Below are 23373 nucleotides of genomic sequence, written 5' to 3'. Positions count from 1 at the left end.
TTAGGTCAATTGGCAACATGATTGGGTATAAAAAGAGCTTCTCAGAGTGGCAGTGTCTCTCAGAAGCCAAGATGGGTAGAGGATCACCAATTCCCACAATGTTGCGCAGAAAGATAGTGGAGCAATATCAGAAAGGTGTTACCCAGCGAAAAATTGCAAAGACTTTGCATCTATCATCATCAACTGTGCATAACATCATCCGAAGATTCAGAGAATCTGGAACAATCTCTGTGCGTAAGGGTCAAGGCCGTAAAACCACACTGGATGCCCGTGATCTCCGGGCCCTTAAACAACACTGCACCACAAACAAGAATGCTACTGTAAAGGAAATCACAGAATGGGCTCAGGAATACTTCCAGAAACCATTGTCAGTGAACACAATCCACCGTGCCATCCGCTGTTGCCAGCTGAAACTCTACAGTGCAAAGAAGAAGCCATTTCTAAGCAAGATCCACAAGCTCAGGCGTTTTCACTGGGCCAGGGATCATTTAAAATGGAGTGTGGCAAAATGGAAGACTGTTCTGTGGTCAGACGAGTCACGATTCGAAGTTCTTTTTGGAAATCTGGGACGGCATGTCATCCAGACCAAAGAGGACAAGGACAACCCAAGTTGTTATCAACGCTCAGTTCAGAAGCCTGCATCTCTGATGGTATGGGGTTGCACGAGTGCGTGTGGCATGGGCAGCTTGCATGTCTGGAAAGGCAACATCAATACAGAAAAATATATTCAGGTTCTAGAACAACATATGCTCCCATCCAGACGTCATCTCTTTCAGGGAAGACCCTGCATTTTTCAACAAGATAATGCCAGACCACATTCTGCATCAATCACAACATCATGGCTGCGTAGGAGAAGGATCCGGGTACTGAAATGGCCAGTCTGCAGTCCAAATCTTTCACCTATAGAGAACATTTGGCACATCATAAAGAGGAAGGTGCAACAAAGAAGGCCCAAGGCGATTTAACAGTTAGAGGCCTGTATTAGACAAGAATGGGAGAGCATTCCTATTTCTAAACTTGAGAAACTGGTCTCCTCGGTCCCCAGACGTCTGTTGAGTGTTGTAAGAAGAAGGGGAGATGCCACACGGTGGTGAAAATGGCCTTGTCCCAACTTTTTGGGGATTTGTTGACACCATGAAATTCTGATTCAACATACTTTCCCCTTAAAATGGTACATTTTCTCAGTTTAAACTTTTGTTCTGTGATTTATGTTCTATTCTGAATAAAATATTAGAAGTTGGCACCTCCACATCATTGCATTCAGTTTTTATTCACGATTTGTATAGTGTCCCAACTTTTTGGGAATCCGGTTTGTATATTTTTTTATGGACTAAACAGAAAAAAACTTGTTAAATTGCAGTTTTCACACTGACCAGGCTTTGGAGTTGGCATCATAGTGTGAGCCGTATCCTGAATGTTATAAACAAATTCAGTGTATATTCTGTCTCCAGTATTGTAAGGTGTCCATATGAATAATTAAAAGACCTTGTATTATGTCCTCATGACAAGTCTTCTACCCTGGCTGCAATAGAAGACGCCAGGGAACCAGCCTCTGCGAACCGTCACAGTATTTATAGACAAGGTTCTCTATTTAGGACAAAAAAATAATAATAATCTGAGCTTCATTATTTATTGGTCAAGATTTCCTATAAGGGGACCCAGATAAAGTATTGGAGGGTAACATGGGGACCTGTATTTTAGCTTCCACTAACTTACTGTATATGCTGGAAACACTGCTGGTGGAGAGTCGTAGACTTACTCTTCTCCATGATGGGAACCTCTGGTCATCATAAGTGGATATTAGCAGCTTCCTCTCCCAACATGACTTGACTGTTAGGGCTCATGCGCACAAACTTATTTGTTTTCCGTTTCCATTCCGTTTTTTGCAGCCCATATGCGGATCCATTCACTTTGGTGGGTCCACATAAAATATGGGATATACTCCGTGTGCATTCCTTTTCCGTTTTGAAAAATAGAACATGTCCAATTATTGTCTGTATTACGGACAATATAGGACTGGTCTTTAAATGGCAGGAAGTTCCGTTCCGCAAATGCACGCGACTGGTATCTGCAATTTGCGGACTGCACAGGCAACGGTCGTGTGCATGAGCGCTTATTGTAATTGTCAAATCAGGTACAAAAATCCAGACCTTCTTTAAAGTTCTACTTCAAAATTTCCTGGCTTCTTTGCAGTTTCTGGCGCAAATTATACTGGTGGGCTCTGCCAAGTTGCACCCCCCACCATAAGTCCCCGCCCTTTTTCTTGCCGCTATTCAAAAGTGTGGAGAAGCTCAAAAAGTTGCAAATATCATTTGCACCTAATTTGCAACTTTTTTATGCTAGGGTGGTGGCATATAAGCTTTAATAAATGTCCCCCACAGTTCCCAGCAGATACGAACGTTCCTTGCCGCTGTATGCACAAGGTTTCTTGTTTCTTCTCTCACTGTCTTATTTTTCTTTTGTCTTAGGCCATCCAGGGCCGAATTATCAGTCAACATGAGCGAGACTTGCGTGTGGATTTGGGGTTCCGTGGCATGCCGATGACTGAGGAGCAGCGGCGGCAGTTCAGCCCTGGTCCACGAACTACGATGTTCCGTATTCCTGAGTTCAAATGGTCCCCCATGCACCAACGATTATTAACAGATCTGCTGTTTGCGTTAGAGACGGACGTCCATGTTTGGAGAAGGTAATAATTGTTTGACCTATCAATCACCAGGCTGGTACACAGAGCTCTGCCATGGGACATGCTCCGTGCATATTTATACCTATCATATTCATTGTACAGATCACATAAAATGAAGCAAACAATCCAGTGAAGAGTTTTGACATTTACTTACCTAGTATGGAGTCACCCTGGTGTTCAAAGCATATAGCAATATGCACATCCACCTAATGAGCTGAGTGCTGGTGCAGACTCATGTTTAGTCGTTCTCCCCACAGCCAGGTCTCTGCATAGTAATCCTCTATTGTCGGGAAAGGAGCAGAGCCCTGCAATAGCATGGCAGTATGGCTGAAAAGACTTCTTCTGAAGGGGAAGTAAGAAGGGATTATATTCTCAGCTGCCAAAGGGTGAAGGAGACTGATGCTCTTCAGAGAATGCCTCCATTAAGAGGAACCCATGGACTAAATATTGATAAAATGTACAGTACAGACCAAAAGTTTGGACACACCTTCTCATTCAAAGAGTTTTCTTTATTTTCATAAATATGAAAATTGTAGATTCACACTGAAGGCATCAAAACTATGAATTAACACATGTGGAATTATATACATAACAAAAAAGTGTGAAACAACTGAAAATATGTCATATTCTAGGTTCTTCAAAGTAGCCATCTTTTGCTTTGATTACTGCTTTGCACACTCTTGACATTCTCTTGATGAGCTTCAAGAGGTAGTCACCTGAAATGGTTTTCACTTCACAGGTGTGCCCTGTCAGGTTTAATAAGTGGGATTTCTTGCCTTATAAATGGGGTTGGGACCATCAGTTGCGTTGTGGAGAAGTCAGGTGGATACACAGCTGATAGTCCTACTGAATAGACTGTTAGAATTTGTATTATGGCAAGAAAAAAAGCAGCTAAGTAAAGAAAAACGAGTGGCCATCATTACTTTAAGAAATGAAGGTCAGTCAGTCCGAAAAATTGGGAAAAGTGTCCCCAAGTGCAGTCACAAAAACCATCAAGCGCTACAAAGAAACTGGCTCACATGCGGACACATCTCTAGAACAACTGTTAAGAGGAGACGGTGTGAATCAGGCCTTTATGGTAGAATATCTGTTAGGAAACCACTGCTAAGGACAGGCAACAAGCAGAAGAGACTTGTTTGGGCTAAAGAACACAAGGAATGGACATTAGACCAGTGGAAATCTGTGCTTTGGTCTGATGAGTCCAAATTTGAGATCTTTGGTTCCAACCACCGTGTCTTTGTGCGACGCAGAAAAGGTGAACGGATGGACTCTACATGCCTGGTTCCCACCGTGAAGCATGGAGGAGGAGGTGTGATGGTGTGGGGGTGGTTTGCTGGTGACATTGTTGCGGATTTATTCAAAATTGAAGGCATACTGAACCAGCATGGCTACCACGGCATCTTGCAGCGGCATGCTATTCCATCCGGTTTGCGTTTAGTTGGAACATCATTTATTTTTCAACAGGACAATGACCCCAAACACACCTCCAGGCTGTGTAAGGGCTATTTGACCATGAAGGAGAGTGATGGGGTGCTGCGCCAGATGACCTGGCCTCCACAGTCACAAGACCTGAACCTGTTGGAAGACCATTTCAGGTGACTACCTCTTGAAGCTCATCAAGAGAATGCCAAGAGTGTGCAAAGCAGTAATCAAAGCAAAAGGTGGCTACTTTGAAGAGCCTAGAATATGACATATTTTCAGTTGTTTCACACTTTTTTGTTATGTATATAATTCCACATGTGTTAATTCATAGTTTTGATGCCTTCAGTGTGAATCTACAATTTTCATAGTCATGAAAATAAAGAAAACTCTTTGAATGAGAAGGTGTGTCCAAACTTTTGGCCTGTACTGTATATATTTTTTTTTGTTAGAAACACTATAAATACATTAAAACAAATAGTAATAGCTTTTCAGGTCTTTTTCTATGAGAATGATTTATATGAAAACTCCACTCCAAAATCCATGTCCTGTACATGCCCCGCTGTTCTCATTGGGAAACCGCTGCAGATCTGATTTTTGACTAAGGCCTCGACATTTCCATGTCTGTTTGATGTCCTTGAAAAATCAGTGCATGTTTCACCCGTGAAGATATCAGTGTTTGGTCCGTGTGTCATGCGTATTCCACGGACACTGCTTAGATGAAAATTAATTTCCAGAGCATCTCCTATTAGTGGTCATTGCAAAGGGGACCAACCATTGATGCCCTCCGTGTTGTGTCTGTGTTTTTTCACTGACCCATAGACTGTAATGGGCGTGTTTGGTCCGCATCACAGACGAAAGTAGCGCATGTCTCCGGGATTTTTTCACAGATTTTTTTCACTGTAAAATATACTGATGTGTAAACAGACGCATTCAAATCAGTCAGGGGGTATATGTCCTGTCCATAGTATATGCGGACAGCACACGTCAGGGAAAAACAGTATTGTGAAGTATGGGAAACAACCACAAGCAGATTAGCTCCATTGAATCGAGTGAATTCACCCGCAGGCCCATGTTCAGGCTCCAAATCTGCAGCAGAAATCCGAGGCCTCAGATTTCTTCCATGGATTCCACACCAGGCTTTTCCACAAAACGCAATAGTGGTGTGAACATGCCCTTGAAGAAGAATAATCTGGGGGCAGGCATTCTCCAACTGTGGGGTGTTTTCCTAACACAATGTAGGAAGTTAACTTGGGGGACTTTCACACTAGCGTTTTTCTTTTCCGGCACTGAGTTCCGTAAAAAGGGCTCAATGCCGGAAAATAACTGATCAGTTTTATCCCCATGCATTCTGAATGGAGAGCAATCCGTTCAGGATGTCTTCAGTTCAGTCTTTTTGACGGTTCAAATGCTGCGGTTTTATCTCCGGCCAAAAAAACTGAAGACTTGCCTGAATGCCGGATCCAGCATTTTTTTCTTATAGGAATGTATTAGTGCCGGATCAGACATTCAAAATACTGCAATGCCGAATCTATCCTTCCAGTCTGAGCATGCGATCTGAGTACTGTGTGCCCCCATTTTATTTTAACTCCTACCTGTGCACTTGATGTTTTCTTGCTGTTGCGTCCCTCATTATGCTTACAGCTTATCATTATGATCCTGAGAGCGCCCACTGCTTGTGCTCATTACGTTTTTTTCTGGTGCATGTGTCTTTAACCATAAAGAATATCTTGCACATTTTTCCGTTTTCGGCTCTTATGAAGTTTGCACTGGAAACTATTTGCATATCCCTAACGCACCAGCAGAATATTTATGCAGATTGCTTTTTCCAGATGTACCATCTCATGACAATCCTTTCTTCCACAGCCATTCCACAAAATCTGTCATGGACTTTGTCAATAGCAACGAAAACATTATCTTTGTTCACAACACCATCCACCTGATCTCCCAAATGGTAGATAACATCATCATTGCCTGCGGAGGAATACTGCCTTTGTTGTCTGCAGCCACATCACCAACTGTAAGTACAATGTCGCCATCTAGTGGTCCTTGAGAGAATACAATTCGTTTTAATTGCTGCTGATGCTTTTAGTTAAGTTTATATTCAGTATATATTAACATTGAAATCTTCTTAGATTTATTTCAAGTGATTTGCGATTTTTATTTATTATTATTTTTAAAATGTAATTAGAACATTAGCCATTTATATTATTTGATTAATTTATTTACTGGCTGATGTGTTTAGTATTAGATAATGCAGTAGATTTACGTTGTTTTCACTTTGATTTTTCATTTGGATTTTAATGCTTTTCTTTTTCTTGTACTGTTGTGGTCTGTTGTCTGTGTGTCTTTTTCATGTCCAGGGTTCTAAGGTTAGTATATCTGATGTAAGTTTCCTTTTTTATTATTTTTCATTACCCCCTCATTGTATGTTGTGTGCCTTATACTCGGCAGTATTACGTTTTTTCTAACTCTGACGCATGCGTGTATAAAAGTTTATACACATGTCATTACTCATATTCATGCTAGACGTGACGTTAAAGGGGATGTCAAATCTCATGTCAATAAAGTGCTTTCTTTGTATAATGAAAAGTCATCACTGTATATTATATACTTTGGGTGTTCATTTCTTATTGTATCCAGGATATCTGCTTCCTGTCAAAGAACAGACTTTTTCATTGCTTACATTCAGAGACTGAAAACCCAGCCCGGCGGCAAGATCTGCGCCATAAATTTCTGCTGCTTGTGACCTTACCCTTCCAGCTTTTCAGTCTGCTGCTGTGGTCTGTTCCAGGACTACATCATACACTGTAACAAACCCTTAGCTGTGGGAGAAGGACAAGACCAGGATAGGTTTTCAGACTCTGCATTCAAATATGATTTCCATTCACTGACAGAAAGCAGAAATCTTGAAAGTGGTAAGGGGCAATGCATATTGTTAATTATGCAGTGATTTATTTGTGCATAAGACTAAACAGCCCCTTTAAAGTGTTTGCTTAGATTTATATATATATATATATATATATATATATATATATATATATAATTTTTTTATTTTTTTTATTTTTTTTTGTGTGTGCGGTCATTTCATACAGACGAATAAGTAATTTCATTGCTATAATGTGATCAGATGGGGGAATGATATCCAACCGAACCCCAGGCCAGTGGTGTCTGCATTTACTCCACCTATTAGTCCACACGTTGGGAACTTTTCGATATATCGGACTTGGTGGAGATTTATCAAAACTGGTATAAAGGAAAACTGGCCTGTTTGCAAATAGCAACCAATCAGATCCCATCTTTAAAGGGGTTATCCAACCCTTAAAATGCCTCCCCATACGTCCAGGCCCCTCAGAGAGGTTGTACTTACCTGCTCCCTGGCACCCACGTCGCTTCTGATGCTCGTGTGGCCACCGATGCATCTCCCCGTTGCACAGATGAAAACAATAGCAGCCGCGACGGCAAAGAGCTTCCCTAGCGTCACCATCCTGGGCAGGCGCGTTCCCTTCGCGGCCTGCTATTGGCTGACATCCCCCCCCCCTCCCCCCCCCGTCTCCGGATGTTTTTATCCACGCGAAGGGGAGATGCAGCGGCAGGCTTCAGAATCGATGTGGGTGCAGGGGAGCCTCTGTGAGGGGCCTGGGCGTATAGGGGAGGCATTTTAGGGGGTAGATAACCACTTTTCAGAGCTCCTTTGGAAAATGAAAGGTGGAATATCCTTAGATAGATATAATTCCCCAAACCTAGCGCTGTGTGCTTGAGAAGAAAGTAGATATAATATAATCAGATGGTACAACGGCCTTCAGCTCTTCAGAAAGTGATGCTCTGTAGTCCTATGGTGCAGTGATTTCCTCCACTCCAGGTGAGGCTTGACATGGAGTGTGGAGATCTTGGGCTTGTGTCCTGCTGCTCAGCCTTTGAAACCCAATCTGTGGAGCTCCTGAAGAACCATTTTCATGTTGCTTCCAGAGTCAATCCGCAGTGAGAGTGAAGTTTCCTATGTACTATGTTTTTAGGAACTTTACAGTGGTGTCTCTGAGAGACCCATCTATTGGGATTAAAGGACATCTGTCGGCAGATTTGTCCCTATGACACTGGCTGACCTGTTACATGTGCTCTTGGCAGCTGAAGGCATCTGTGTTGGTCCCATGTTCATATGTGCCCGCATTGCTGAGAAGAGTGATGTTTTAATGTATGCAAATGAGCCTGTAGGAGCAACAGGGTGTTGCCGTTACTCCTAGAGGCTCTGCTCTCTCTGCAACTGCCGCGCCTTCTGCACATTGACAGGGCCAAGCAGTGAAAACATTATCACACCTCCGCCCTGTCAATTAAAATGTAGAGGACATGGCAGTTGCAGAGGGATCTGAGCCTCTAGGTGTAATGACAACGCCCCCGTTGCTCCTAGAGGCTCATTTACATACATTAAAACATTATTTTTCTCAGCAGTGCGGACACATATGAATATGGGACCAATACGCATGAAACAGGTCAGCCAGTTTCTTAGGGACAAATCTGCTGACAGATGCCCTTTAAAAAAGGTCCCTGACTTTGGATTTTTAGCACATATCGACCACCACTAAGATGAGCAGATGTCGACAAGAGCTAGCTATACATATTACATTATAATTTAGTGCAGGGATCGGCAACCTCTGGCACTCCAGCTGTTCTGAAACTACAACTCCCAGAATCCTCCTTTCAACTTCTGTGGGAGTTGCAACAGCAACCGACCCGGTATGTCTGCTGGGAATTGTAGTTTCACAGCAGCTGGAGTGCTGAAGGTTGCACAGGCAAATAAAAATGATTTATATGGCAAAATGAGGCCAGCCACCATAACTTTAGGGCTTTCATTATCCGTGGGACTCCATCTGTCAGACATTTAGGCTACCTGCACATTGGTGTGCACCGTGTAGCAGATATTCTGCACCAATTTCTGTGCATTAAAAAGGCTTAAATCTGCACAAAAGAACTGACATGCTGCAGATTTCAAAATCGGCGCGTCAGGTCAATTTCCTTAGGCCTCATGCACACGACTGTTTTTCGGCTCCGCATCCGAGCCGCAGTTTTTGCGGCTCGGGTGCGGACCCATTCACTTCAATGGGGCCGGAAAAGATGCGGACAGCACTCCGTGTGCTGTCCGCATCTGTTGCTTCGTTCCGAGGCCCCGCAAAAAAAAAAAATATATATTGCGGAAAGCACACGGGCGGCTTCCGTTTTTTGCAGATCCGCAAAAAACTAAACGGCCGTGTGCATGAGGCCTTACGGAACAAAAATGCAACGTGTACATAAGACTTGTACACTTTGCTGGAACTGTATTACGCTGGGATGTTTCTGTAGGAGAATCCGGTAGTCTTATGGAGTATTTGAAATATGTGGCGTATATGCCTTTGGCTGGAATACTACTTTACTATGTCAGCAAAAAGTGTGTTTGTTTTATAGATTTCAATCTAGCTAGAGGGGTGTCTGTAGCCTACACATTTTTAGGGCGCATGCACACAAATGTATTTTTGGTCCGCATCGGATACGCAGTTTTTGCGGGTTAGATGCAGACTCATTCACTTCATTGGGGCTGTGAAAGATATTCGCATCCGTATTTCCTTTCGGCAAAAAAAATAGAACATGTCCTATTCTTGTACGTTTTGCGGACGAGTATAGGACAGTTCTATAGAGGGCAGGATGTTGCGTTCCGCAGAATGCGGCACACACGACCGGTATCCGTGGTTTTCAGATCCACAGTTTGCGGACTGCAAAACATCCAATGGTTGTGTGTGCATGTGCCCTTAAGGAACCTAACTGAACTACGTATCTTCCCAAAACGGCGGCCATGTTGGAAAATGATTTTCTGTGGCCGATAGCCAGTTCTATGACAGATGATGCATTTTTCTGCAGTCTGTCCCCTTTGGTACGTAGTGCAAAGTGTCAGAAATGTGAGATCTGTGTTAGTGAGGCCCCGCATACCAGAATCAGCAGGCCTCCATGTGCGGAGAGTAGTCCCTTCTCTAGCATCACCCCCTGAGATTTGACTTTTCCTAGCGGCTCATCTTTAGGAGAAAGTATATATCATTCACCACTGTATGAGATGAGTTGGGTGTATGGAAATCTGTAGCCATATTAATGGATTTAGGAAGTTTCCTGTAATATAGATGTTTAGCAGATGTCAAGCACCTGTTACATAAGTCCACTGGGTGCAACCATTATGTAGAATAGAGTATATAGAATTAAAGGGAGCATCAGTAAGGTATAGTAACACAGTACATAAGGCTGAAAAAAGACATCTGTCCATCCAGTTCGGCCTGTCATCCTGCAAGTTGATCCAGAGGAAGGCAAAAAAAAAAACCTGTGAGGTAGAAGCCAATTTTCCCCACTTTAGGGGAATAAAAAATTCCTTCCCGACTCCAATCAGGCAATCAGAATAACTCCCTGGATCAACGACCCCTCTCTAGTAGCTATATCCTGCAATATTATCACGCTCCAGAAATACATCCAGGCCCCTCTTGAACTCTTTTAGTGAACTCACCATCACCACCTCCTCAGGCAGAGAGTTCCATAGTCTCACTGCTCTTACCGTAAAGAATCCTTTTTAGTGTTTGTGTACAAACCTTCTTTCCTCCAGACGCAGAGGATGTCCCCTCGTCACAGTCACAGTCCTGGGGATAAATAGATGATGGGAGAGATCTCTGTACTGACCCCTTATATATATATATATATATATATATATATATATATATATATATATATATATATATACATAGTAATTAGATCTCCCCTCAGTCGTCTTTTTTTCTAAAGTGAATAACCCTAATTCTGATAACCTTTCAGGGTACTGCAGTCCACCCATTCCAGTTATTACTTTAGTTGCCCTCCTCTGAACCCTCTCCAGCTCTGCTATGTCTGCCTTGTTTACAGGAGCCCAGAACTGTACACAGTACTCCATCATTTTTTTTTTTTGTGTTTCACATAAAACAATCGTATCATCCAACAAGCAAATGTTTGCTTGTTTGCCGGTTGGTTGCCAGCACATTTACCGGGGACAGTTATATCGGGAACGAGTATTCATCCTAAGGTCACTGCAAACGCTCAGGTTTTTTTTATGCAGTCTTTGAAGCCAAAATCAGGAGTGTATTCAAAAGAGAGGAGAGAAGAATTAGTTATACTTTCTATCCTGTTGTGGTCCATACCTGATTTTGGCTTAAAAAGTGCATCAACTAACCTGGATGTGTAGCAGCACCCTAATGTTCATTCCCGATAATTGGCCTGATCCTCGACCCGTGTAAATGGGCCCTTAGAGGGTGATAAAACACGCCCAGCTGACTGATCACAAGGAAACAAGTTGGATTTTTTGTTGGCTGATCAAAAGATAAAGCTGAGTCAGAGCCGCCTGTGTGTCTGCCAGTAATGACCAACCACCACCTATCGCATGAACCTTCTGGCAAAATTTGAGCATTTGCTTTGTAGTTACCATGCTTCAAGTTTGTCTGGTCAAGGGTTGTATATTTTTTTACATTGCTGTTACGGCTTTGTGTCTCAGGCACCATTCTAGCAGATACAACCATTCCTGTTTGATCCTATGAAGATGATTGGCAGAGTGCTGATTGTCTTATGTGTTTGTTTACTGCCTCTGGATGCAGCGTGGTCAGACATTTTGTGTGATGAATCAGTGGCCCCCCAAAAAATGGTAAAAGGCATGCATGTGGAACCTGAACCCCCTGAATTTTGTTGTGGCCGTTATGGCACATAACAGGTACTATTTAGAGTTAGGTTCCCATCTTACAGAGATCGCCTTGACGTTTGGCAGACGGGCCCAAATTATTTTGTATAAAATATATTTGCCAAGAATTTCAAATGTACAAAATAAGCGTAGCATTAGCACCAGAATATTTTCTCTAACTATGGCATTATTGTATGTTATTTGTGTTTGCAGTGTGCTGTTGCATTGGTTTTTTGTTCATGTTTCTAGCCATGGCGGCGTGCACCTGCGCATTGGGATGTGCTCATTGACCCCCCTTTTTTTGCAGTTTCATTATACTAGGTTATTCTCCCAATCTCACAGATTATTTTTTGCTGAGAGGTGTGGTTACATAGATGCAATATTCCAGCATAGGTTACCACATTTACAATGGGTGAGACCTGTCATACCGTCTTTTTAGGTTTCAATTAAATGTAAGGCATAAGTCCACTTGTAACAGCATTTTACAATTATAATCTACTTACAGAAGTTTAATAACTTGTCATAGTCTTTGCTTTGCTGTTTACATTAGTTAATGTGTTTTTGTCTATGCTTTCAGAATTCTGCTTGTTGCCGTTGGAAACAGACAGCAGCTAAGCTCCACCCCAGCGTCAGCCATGTGACATAACAGCTGATTTATCCTTAAAGGGGTTGTCCGGGAACGGATAATGACTAATCATCAGGATAGGTCATCATTCTTACATCAGCAGGGGTCCAAGTACCGGCACCCCTGCCGATTAGCTGTCTCAGGGAGCAGCTGCATTCGCCAGAGATCTGGTGAGCGGTGCAGGCTTCCAGCAGCTTTCTAATTACAGCGCTGTAGATCGTTTAGTGGCAGTCCTTGGTATTGCAGTTGAACCCCATTGACTTGACTGGGGCTGAGCTGCATCTAGTCCATGTGACTTGGCCCCCAGAGGAAGGTTTCCACCGAAACGCGTGTCGGGTTGTGCGGTCTTCCTGAGGAGATATATAAAATAGTAATTTTTATAGCTAATTAGCCTCAGTGTTTCGTTGTAGGTTATTTCATTTTGCTGAGCTAGATTTGTTTAGAGGGGTTTATGTGGTTTGTCATCTTTCGTTGTTTTTTGTAACCCACATTTTTGGTCTAAATAGTCCATGTGACTGATGTACAGTGATGTCACTGGCCAAGGAAGAGGCTGCAAAGATCAAGACTTCTTGATCGGTGGACAGTTGATCGGTGGGGGTCCCAGATGTCGCACACCTGCATATCTGATACTGATGACCTAGCCTGAGAATAAGTCATAAATATATTTTCCTGGATAACCCCTGTCATCTGAGCTCCCACAGTGCACTGCTCTCTAGTGACTAGACACCAGCAGAATTCTGAAATTATATTTATGGGGAAAAATAATCAGTTAATGATTTGAAGAAGAAAGCAGATTATTTACGATGTTAGGGCAGGGTCGCATTGGCGTTATTGAATTCCGTTATAGGTTCCGTCATAACAGAAATATAATAGAATTTTAGGACGGAATGCAAAATGGGAACCTTTGAGAGGCATTCCGTTTTGCTCCGTCCTAATACAGGTCTGTGGGGACACATAACTGTTCCGTTTGGTTCCGTCATACATGATGGAAAAAATAGTCCTGTCGACAGTTTTTTCCATCATGTATAACGGAACCATTTTGTGCCCCCATAGACATGTATTAGGACGGAGCAAAATGGAATGCCTCTCAAAGGTTCCTGTTTTGCATTCTGTCCTTGAATTCCGTTATAACTCTGTTATAATGAAATTCAATAACGCCTATGCGTTATTGAATTACTTGATATTTTGTGCAGAATGTTTAGTCAGAAATTTATCCTGAAGAAATGCCGTATGACATACTGTGTCTTACAAACTCATCCTCCTAGTGTGTGCACTGAAGTGTGATCAATGAAATCATCAGATACGTGCTTGATTGCTGGGGGCCCGACAGCAGGGACCCCCATGATCATTATGCTGGTGGTCCATATGTCCCATACACTTTAAATGGAACTACACCAGACATGCTCGACCACCGCACCATTCAAACTCCTCCTCCCTGTGGTCATGCATTGAGCAGGAATGTGGGGCTCAGGACCTCCATTCTTAGTGAGTGTGAGGATCCCAGGGATCATCTTTCCTGTGGATACGTGATAAATCTCCATGATGGATCAACCCCTTTTAAATGGTCATATAGACTATCCCATTTCGTAAACTCGCGCACTCTTACGGACCTCATCTGGGGTTCTGTGTTTTTGACAGCAAGATTAATTCTGCAGACTGTTATTCTTACTGGAAAAATAGCAGAAGCTTGATGGATTCTGTGTCCGCACCCCATAACGCAAGTGTGAACATAGGCTTACATTTGACAAGATGTACAACACGTACACTTCCTATTACCGCTATGTTTGTTCACGTCTGACCTGCTTCGACCTCTTGGTGTCAGATAAAGTCTGTTCTTCCTTTGCATGTAGGAACACCTTGTTCTTTACTATTAATTTTTATTGCCATTTTGTCTTAGAATAACATTGTTTTGTCTGCATATGAAGCCCCTGTCCGGACTTTGTGTGTTTTTGTGACATGCTTGCTCTAATATGTTCTGTCTTTAGCCTTTGGCCAAGTGCATAGCCCCTCTCTCTCTGTCATGGGGGGCTGAGCAATTACCGATCACGGCAGTAGAATCAGATTGTCATTTTTTATTTTTGTATTTTAAGACTGAGCTGGAGAATATAGAAGTGACACAGGGGATGTCATCGGAGACCGCCGTGACTTTCCTCAGCCGTCTCATGGCCATGGTCGATGTCCTGGTTTTCGCCAGCTCCCTGAATTTCAGTGAAATTGAAGCAGAGAAAAACATGTCTTCTGGTGGCTTAATGCGACAGTGCCTGAGGCTTGGTAAGTTCATGCTGTATAGTGCAGATGGTGTCTGGCAACCATTTGTGTGCTGGATAGCTCAGCCACCCACACCCTCCCTCCGTATTCTCTGCCGCTGTATGATGGAAAGGGTTAAGAACTGCTCGTCTGTAGGAGTGGAGTACATGGCTGCATTTCAGGTTCTGACCTAGTTCTAGATCTGCTGTGATATTATATATTTATAAATCACCTGCTGTGCAGCCTTATTATACAGCGCTGAACAATGGGATGAATTCATGAGTTCCAATCCCCAGTAGAGAAGGGAAAGAGGTTTCAGAATTGTGTTCTTTAAAGTAGAAATGCATTTATTTTCTACAAGGTATTTTCATTCCACTCACAGCTGCAGCTTATCTAAACTCAAAGTGGACCTGTCACCGTGCATTAACCTGTTTTGATTTGATGGGGCTTGGAAAGGCGCCTTCTTTTTCAGATTTTTTTTTAATACTGGCACCATTGTGAAGTTTTAGGCATAAGCAAAGCACTACTAATAAAGTACTGTTAGGGTAGAAATGTGAATAAAGAGACAGCGCCGTGGTCCAGTCCTGCTGTGCTCATGACCAGTGGGTTCCCAATCTCGAAAGAGGATGTCCTATGAACTCCTCAATTGTCAGATTGTTTTGTTTTGCCCTTGCCGATCACGAGAACAAGGGCTCATTCTTCCCCTTGCAATGGAGTGGCAGTCATGCATGGGGCTCTCGTAGATAGACAAGAACTCAGCTATCTTCAGGTGTCCCGTAGAATAGAATTGAGAGGTGGACATGCATGTGTGCCTGCTGGTGCATTAAAACGGGGAGCATTGCCCACAAATCACGACTGATCCTTGTGAATCCCAGAATGGGGATGCCCCATGAGCACCTTATTTTCATACCATTCTATTAAGGGGTTGTCCGGGTTCAGAGCTGAACCTAGACATATCCCCATCTTCACTCCTTCTGCCTTCCTGATATGAGCATCGGAGCAGTTCAAGCTTTGGTGCTTTCGCTTGCCCTTCCGCCCACCAGTGTTCCCAGTGAGGTCACCAGCTCAGATGGACAGGCTTTAGCGCTGCCCTAGCCGTCTTACAGCCTGCCCATTAGTGCCAGTGAAGTCACCGGGCTCACTGCTAGGCGGATTAAAAAAAAAAAAGCCTTTGCTCTTCACAATTCAGCGCAGGGCAAAGGAGAGCATTGGAGCATAAAATGCTGGAGGGGAGAAGATGGGGATATGTCTGGGTTCATCTCTGAACCTGGACAACCCCTTTAACAAAATTGATTGTTCAAGTTGGACAGCCCCCTCTAAATTATAGTAAGGGCTCATGCACACAACCGTATGACAGCAAAACATGGCTCCGCAAAAAATATGGATGACATCCATGTGCATTCCCTATTTTGCGGAACAGCTGGCCTCTAATAGAACAGTCTTATCCTTGTCCGTAATGCGGCTAATAGTAGGACATTTTTTATTTTATTTTTTCCGCAATCGACAAACGGAAATGTAATGCACACAGAGTAATTTCCGTATTTTTTATATTTTTTTATATATTTTTTGCGGACCCATTGAAATGAATGGTTCTGCAAAAAAACTAAAGAAAAACGGAACAGACATGGAAAGAAAATAAGTTCATGTGCATAAGCCCTAGATTAGATATACTGTGGATCTGAACCAGCAGGACTCCTACAAGCCTGTTTGCAAGATTTATTTTCTCGTGACATACCTATATAAATCAGAAGCACTTGGGTAGATTTTCTTAGTGTAACGTGTTTTAAGAGACACTTCTTCATCTTATTTCAACACATTTCTTGCACATGTGTTTCCCGTTTGTAGATCAGTTCCTCTTCTTATGTCATCCTGTTTCCCAGCTATATATATGGTGAAGTGGCAGCCGCCATCATAAATTCTCACATATCTAGAAATGTTAAAATTACAGTGGATGACCACAAATAGAGACCTTCAACAATACTCATGTCTGTTATGTAGATCGGAAATGTAAGCGTTGTCTCAGTAATGTCACGAACGTCAAAGTGCAGGGGATGCCCCTCTGAATGGAGAGCCTCTAAGTTGTGCTGGAGTCTCTATGTAATATATCACATTTCCCCTGCAGAGACCATCTCTTGTCCTGCCATACTGTCCTGCCAATCTGACATCAGGTGTGTGGAGAGATTCGACTACATGCTGGGTGGTGGAGTTTTTGAGGCAACCGCCATCTGGGTCCCGTTCCTTAGAATAGTATCAGCGAGCATGCAGCTATGTCTTTCCACGCCCCATGTCTGATCAGACAGGAGAGCATACCTCGAGGACCACCATACAGAAAAGCCATGGCAGAGGCAGCACATTTGAAGGAAGACAGTCTTTAAACATTGTTTGAAAGAACCTGTCACCAGTTTTATGTCATTTCTAGGGGCAGCATAAACTGGTGACATATTCTGAGCAAAATGTTAGGTCACTTACATAATTTGATCGAGTTGTTTTACCAAAATCAGTAATAACTTTAGCCTGAGCTGAGCCCTCGGTACAGAACACATGCCAGAGAGTCCTCATATTCATGAGCTCCCAGCTCTCACCACCTCCAGTTTTTTTCCCCTACATATGAGGACTTATGAGCTCATGCACTGTCCTGAGCAGGCGCCAGTACCTTACTCGAGCTGGAGCGGCTCAATACAGATTTTGGCAAAACAACTGGGTCAGTTCAAGAAGCAACCTAGCATTTGCCCCCAGTTCTGTCACCAGTTTATGCTGTCCTCAGATTGCTTTCACAGTAGTGTCTGTCAGGTTAAAGGGGTTCTCTCACTTCAGAAAATGGCATTTATCATGTAGAGAAAGTTAATACAAGCCACTTACTAATGTATTGTGATTGTCCATATTGCCTCCTTTGCGGGCTGGATTCATTTTTCCATCACATTATACACTGCTCGTTTCCATGGTTACAGACGACCCTCAAATCCATCAGTGGTGGTCATATCCAGGGGTTACGACCACCCTGTAAATCCTGCAGCGGAGGCCGTGCTCACACACTATAGGAAAAAGCACCAGTCTATGTGAGCTCTCATGTTCCCGGGCACCAGAGAGGCCGGCGCTTTTTTCTATATTAAGCAAGCACGACCACCACTGCTGGATTGCAGGGTGGTCATAACCCCAGGAAATGAGCAGTGTATAATGTGATGGAAAAATGAATCAAGCCAGCAAAGGAGGCAATATGGACAATCACAATACATTAGGAAGTGGGTTATATAAACTTTCTCTACATGATGAACGATACTTGCTGAAGTGAGACATCCCTTTAAGCCACTTTGCAGCACGAGACCATTGATGATCAGTTTTTAGTCATAACCCCTGATGTGACCCCGATAGGGAAATGATATATTTCTCAGAAGTTAAACAATAAATCTTTTTACTGACGTTTCACCTCACCAGTCAGTTACATGATGAAATAAACGTAAGTCGATTTTGATTAAACCTTTTTTAGTTTGCTGTGTAGCTGTACGAAACTGCTTGGAGTGTCGGCAGAGGCAGCGAGATCGGGTGACTAAACCCATGGGCAGCAATAAGGTCCAGGACAATCTACAGGGTGTCCCAGTTGCCGGTGCCACAAAGGTAAGATGGAGATTTTATAATTGGATTTATCTAGTGCTATCACCATCTAGGAGACTCTTGAAATGTTTAACTACAGCGTACAAGCTGTATAAGTGGGGGCACCTTTAAGATATTATTTTCTTCCATGGAAATAACGCCACCCTTGTTCACAGGCTGTATTTGGTATTGCAGCTCTGCCTTATCTAAGTGAATGGAGCCAATGGACAAGAGTGGCATTACTTAACCCTTTTAATCTGAGTACATTTACTTTTAAAATATTATACTATTATTGGTTTAAAGAGATTTTCTGGTTTATAAAATCCATTTTAATACTCCTTATTAGGGTGTAATTGAGGGGATCCTCATCTGTAAGCCAGAGTGGAGAGCAGTTACAAAGAGCATCTCTTGCTCTGGAGGACCTGTCCTGTCCTGCATTACACAGAGAACCCACTATTTGAGCGCGCACTGTGTAGTACTTTATTTCTCCTGTGGTGGCGCTGCAGGGAAAGTGAATACTTTGTGCCAGCTTTCACCATAGATTAAAGCTAATTGCAGGGAGTCCCAGCAGGGATGCACTTTGGGATCAATTGTCAGAAGACCCATCTAACAAGTAGGGACTGTCCAAAGGTGAGATTCTTTAATTCAGTTGTAACATTCTAGCATCCACTACTTAAAGGGGTATGTTTTATTTGAAAATCAATACCCCAGAGTTTAGATCACTGCCCTATGCTTATTGCACCCGTGGGGTTATCTCTGTGTATAAGGATGAGTATAAATGTATGGTATAGATTTCAGTCTTCCTTTATGCCAGAAAGTTGGTGTAAAAGAAGATAAATGTATCAGGCCCGCTGGACCGACCCTCACCATGCCCCCCCTCTTTGGCAATGTGGCGAGGACAGCGTAGAAACACCACTTGCTCCAAAAAAATTTGCTCACATGGTGGGGAAAAAAATAACAGTGTGATAAATGCTCATTCAGACGATAAGGTGCAGATCCTAAAACTTGGCCTAGGGCAAAGCATGGAAGATATCCTATCTGGTGGAGTTTCCTGAAGACCGTCTACAAGGCAGTGAAGGAAGGTGTATTGTCAGAGGTTACCAAAACGGAATTAACTCTGGCACAAGTGGGACTTATTGAATTTGCAGAGTAAAGCTTTTAAACACGAGTCAAAAGTGAAATGAAATCCTAGAAAAACATTACTGCAATGGCCGCGGATATGTTTTTTTTGTTTTTTGTTTTTTTAATAAATCAGAACCATACTCTTCAAATGATTAAAAGCCAAAGCGGGAGGAGGCGACCGGCCAATTATCATTGAGAAGCCTTCGGTCCCCTGCGACCGGCAATAGAGTACATTCCATTCCTTCAGATCACCGTTACTGCCATACTGCAGACTGAACTGTGTACTCTGAACAGGATGAATTCTGCCTAATCCGTTCTCCACCTGCGCCATGAGTGTGCAGCGAGAACACTGTATATTGTACTCGAGCAGTGTGTAGAAGACACGGGCCGAGGCTGGCATCGACTTTCTGAATGGGGAGTATTAGTTGGTAACGGGTTGTGATCCCACCTAAGGCAACATCTGCATGTAGTTTGTGCGTTTTAACCCCCGGGGTTAACCTGATTTTCTGGTACTTTGCCTTCCTCAAGAACATACAGACGGCTGTTTGTCTGACATAGTGAGCTGCAGCAGAGATAAGGGCTGCTGAGAGCCCAGCAGAATGCATCTTAGTCCTGACTTTTTTTTTATTAGCTCTTCACCATATCTTTAGTATATAATATAGTCTTATTAAAATATTACTACTTGAAGTCACCAAAATGTCCTGTTGCTAAAACGCGTCTTACCTATAAACATAGGGGGTCATTTATTATTCTGAAATATGACCCACCAAGTCTGAAATTGTGGGCGAGCTGGCCGGACCTTCTCATTTACCATTTTTTTACGCCTGTTTCAGGTGTAGAAAAAGGTCTAAATATAAGACGCTTGGAAGCTGTCTTACATTTAGAACTGGTGCTGGTTGCGCCAAAGTTATGGAGAGGCCTGCGCCTCTTCATATCTTCAGCAGAACCACCACCGGCTTAGGGCTTTATTAAGACCAGCGTCTAAAACACCGGTCTTAATAAATGTGCCCCATATTCTTTTGCGGCCCTGTTGGGAGAAACCCCTACACCGCTTGAGCATTCAAAGGGGATGTCCACTTTTCTTATACTATACTCAGTATAAGTCCTTAATATCAGATCGGTGGGGGGCAGACACCTGTTTTCAACAGATAATTGGCGGAGATGCCGGGAGTCGATCTGATAGTGATGACCTATCCTGAGATATGGGAAAACCAGGCAACCTATATCACAGGCTTTGAGAGCGTTCTTCATTCTGTGCTGTGATCTCTGTGATAATGGGGCACGCTCCCAGGAATAGTTAGGCCTCTTTCACACGGGCGTATTGTTTTTGGGCCCTATAGGATGCGGGTGCGTCGCGGGAAAATGCGTGATTTTTCCGCGCGAGTGCAAAACATTGTAATGCGCTTTGCACGCGCGTAAGAAAAATCGGCATGTTTGGTACCCAAACCCGAATTTCTTCACAGAAGTTTGGGTTTGGGATCAGTGTTGTGTAGATTGTATTATTTTCCCTTATAACATGGTTATAAGGGAAAATAATAGCCTTCTTAATACAGAATGCTTAGTACAATAGGACTGAAGGGGTTAATTTTTTTTAAATTTAACTCGCCCTAATCCACTTGTTCGCGCAGCCGGCATCTCTTCTGTCTTCATCTTTGAGGAATAGGACCTTTGACGTCACTGCGCTCATCACATGGTCAATCACATGGTCCATCACATGATCTTTTACTAATGGTGATGGATCATGTGACGGACCATGTGAGGAGCGCAGTGACGTCACCACAGGTCCTTTTCCTACTGCACAGCAAAGACGAAGACAGAAGAGAAGCCGGGCTGCGCAAACACGTGGATTAAGGCAAGTTAAATATTTATTATTATTTTTTTAACCCGTCTATCCCTCATTTACTTTGCATTCTGTATTAAGAATGCTATCCTTTTCCCTTATAACCATGTTATAAGTGAAAATAATAATGATCGGGTCCCCATCCCAATCATCACCTAGCAACCGTGCATGAAAATCGCAACGTATCCGCACTGGCTTGCAGATGCTTGCTATTTTCACGCAGCCCCATTTACTTCTATGGGGCCTGCGTTGCGTGGAAAACGCACAAAGAGGAGCATGCCGTGAAAATAACCGCTCATGTGTACAGCCCCATTGAAATGAATGGGTCCGGATTCAGTGCGGGTGCAATGCGTTCACCTCACTCATCACACCCGCGCGCAAATCTCGCCTGTCTGAAAGAGGCCTTAGTGTTGACATATGGGTAGTTATGGCAGAAGGATCACAGCACAGACTACTGGCACCAATGTGATGAGGCCCTCTTAGTAGAGCTGCAGCAAGGATTTTGGTAGCAAAAGTTGAAGCTGGAGAGAAGAGAGCGATGCTTGAATAACACTATGGAAATGAGATGAGCACTGCTGAAAGGCAGGAGGTGGTTTTTACTTCAGTTGTTTTTGCAAATGTTGAACTGATAGGATTCACTTTAAAGAGGAGCTGTCCCCTTCTCCTGACACGTCTGTTTTAGTAACTGCTTGCATTCCCCATGTAATAACAATAATGGAGCATCTATTCGTATGACTCTATGATGTACTATTCCTTTATTAATTCTGCTAGAAGTGAATGATTTGCTAGCAGTTTGTAATAAAGCTCCAGATGTGTGTTAACAGTTGGGGTTATGTCTCTGCACAGTCAACACAGTTTGGATAGGATCAGACTATGCAGGGACACACCTCCAACTGGTAGCACCCATCTGGACCATCAATACAAACTGCTGGCAATTCATTCGTAACTTCTAGCAGGAATAATCAAGGAATTGCACAAGATAGAATCATAGGAATAGATGCTCCATTATTGTTATTACATGGGAAATGCAAGTAGTTACTAAAATGGAGAAGTCAGGAGAGGAGACAGGTCCTCAGTAAGCCTAAGAAAAAAAAATCCCCTCTATCTCACTTATCTAACTTTTTACTTTTGTTATAATATTTTGGGATACCTGTGACATTGTATAGTCCCATTGACCATCATCTCATGGGGATTCTTCATCTCCTATTGATGTTTTATTAACGCTACATAACATTTTTCTTTTTCTGTATACATAGACCCCTGTGGATAATGTTCCCAGTAATCTTTCACCCATAAAGGACCCTGACCGACTTCTCCAGGATGTAGATATTAATCGTCTGCGGGCAGTCGTGTTCCGCGATGTGGTGAGTTGTTGCATGTGTGAATCTTTTTGTAACTTTATTTGTGGCATACACGTTGTGAAGAAGTAGATGAGTGATGCACTTGATGCAGATCTGGCTATAGGGGAACTTCAGTAACGAGTCGTGTATCTTTGAGCATGGAGTTGTCTGAGACAGACCACCCTTTAAAGGGTCAGTGAGTTATCAGAAAACGTATGTAACGCCAGAGACCTATCAAAAGTTTTGATCGGTGGGAGTCCAGTGCTGCGACCACCATCGATCCTTAGAACAAGGAGTGAGAAGCACTCACATAGGGTATTCACGGCAGAAGAGAAAGGGACTGATTCAAAAGAAAGTCTATAGGCCCATCTCCATTCAGTTTCCTGCAGTGAGGAGAGAGAGCGTAATATGTGGACGTGTCTCTCTTCTTGTTCTAGCGATCTTTGGGGTCTCAGCACTCACAACTCATCATTACTGCATTTAATACCAAAGCACACTAATCAAAGTGTTGTAAAAATGCGGAAAGTCACATCACAACGCCATCCACCCAGTTTTTTAACTCCTTAATGCAAAATGATGCACACTTACATAATTTGCATATAAGGAATATATGGTGTGGCCTCACAAGCTGCTCAGTTGCTACTGAAACCTGAGACCTTGTGATGGCTCCCCCGGTCTGCCATAGAAATCTGCCTATTAAGCCTGGCATGCGGCAGTGCTCAATACGAATGCAGTAAAATTCCCATAGACTGCCATAGTAAAATATCGCAGCATATGGTTTAAGCCAGGGATGCTCAACCTGCG

At 43.0% G+C, this 23373-nt stretch overlaps 1 protein-coding gene across 11 annotated transcripts in view; it reads left to right on the top strand.

Moving 5' to 3' along the window:
• Positions 1-23373, top strand: part of NBEA (neurobeachin) — a 580876-nt gene that overhangs the window by 232955 nt on the left and 324548 nt on the right. For 4 of the 11 annotated variants that reach the window (XM_044287231.1, XM_044287228.1, XM_044287227.1 and 1 more), the window contains 6 exons: positions 2469-2686; positions 5969-6122; positions 6466-6489; positions 14523-14703; positions 18164-18291; positions 22486-22593. In XM_044287231.1, coding sequence (XP_044143166.1) covers positions 2469-2686; positions 5969-6122; positions 6466-6489; positions 14523-14703; positions 18164-18291; positions 22486-22593 — 813 coding nt within the window. The remainder of the gene's footprint in view (positions 1-2468; positions 2687-5968; positions 6123-6465; positions 6490-14522; positions 14704-18163; positions 18292-22485; positions 22594-23373) is intronic. The other 7 variants (XM_044287232.1, XM_044287229.1, XM_044287225.1 and 4 more) reach the window with 3 other exon arrangements.

Source organism: Bufo gargarizans, chromosome 3 (assembly GCF_014858855.1).
Source record: "Bufo gargarizans isolate SCDJY-AF-19 chromosome 3, ASM1485885v1, whole genome shotgun sequence".
Taxonomy (NCBI): domain Eukaryota; kingdom Metazoa; phylum Chordata; class Amphibia; order Anura; family Bufonidae; genus Bufo; species Bufo gargarizans.
The sequence above is the reverse complement of the archived record's forward strand: the minus strand, read 5'-3'. Positions and strand labels throughout refer to the sequence as shown.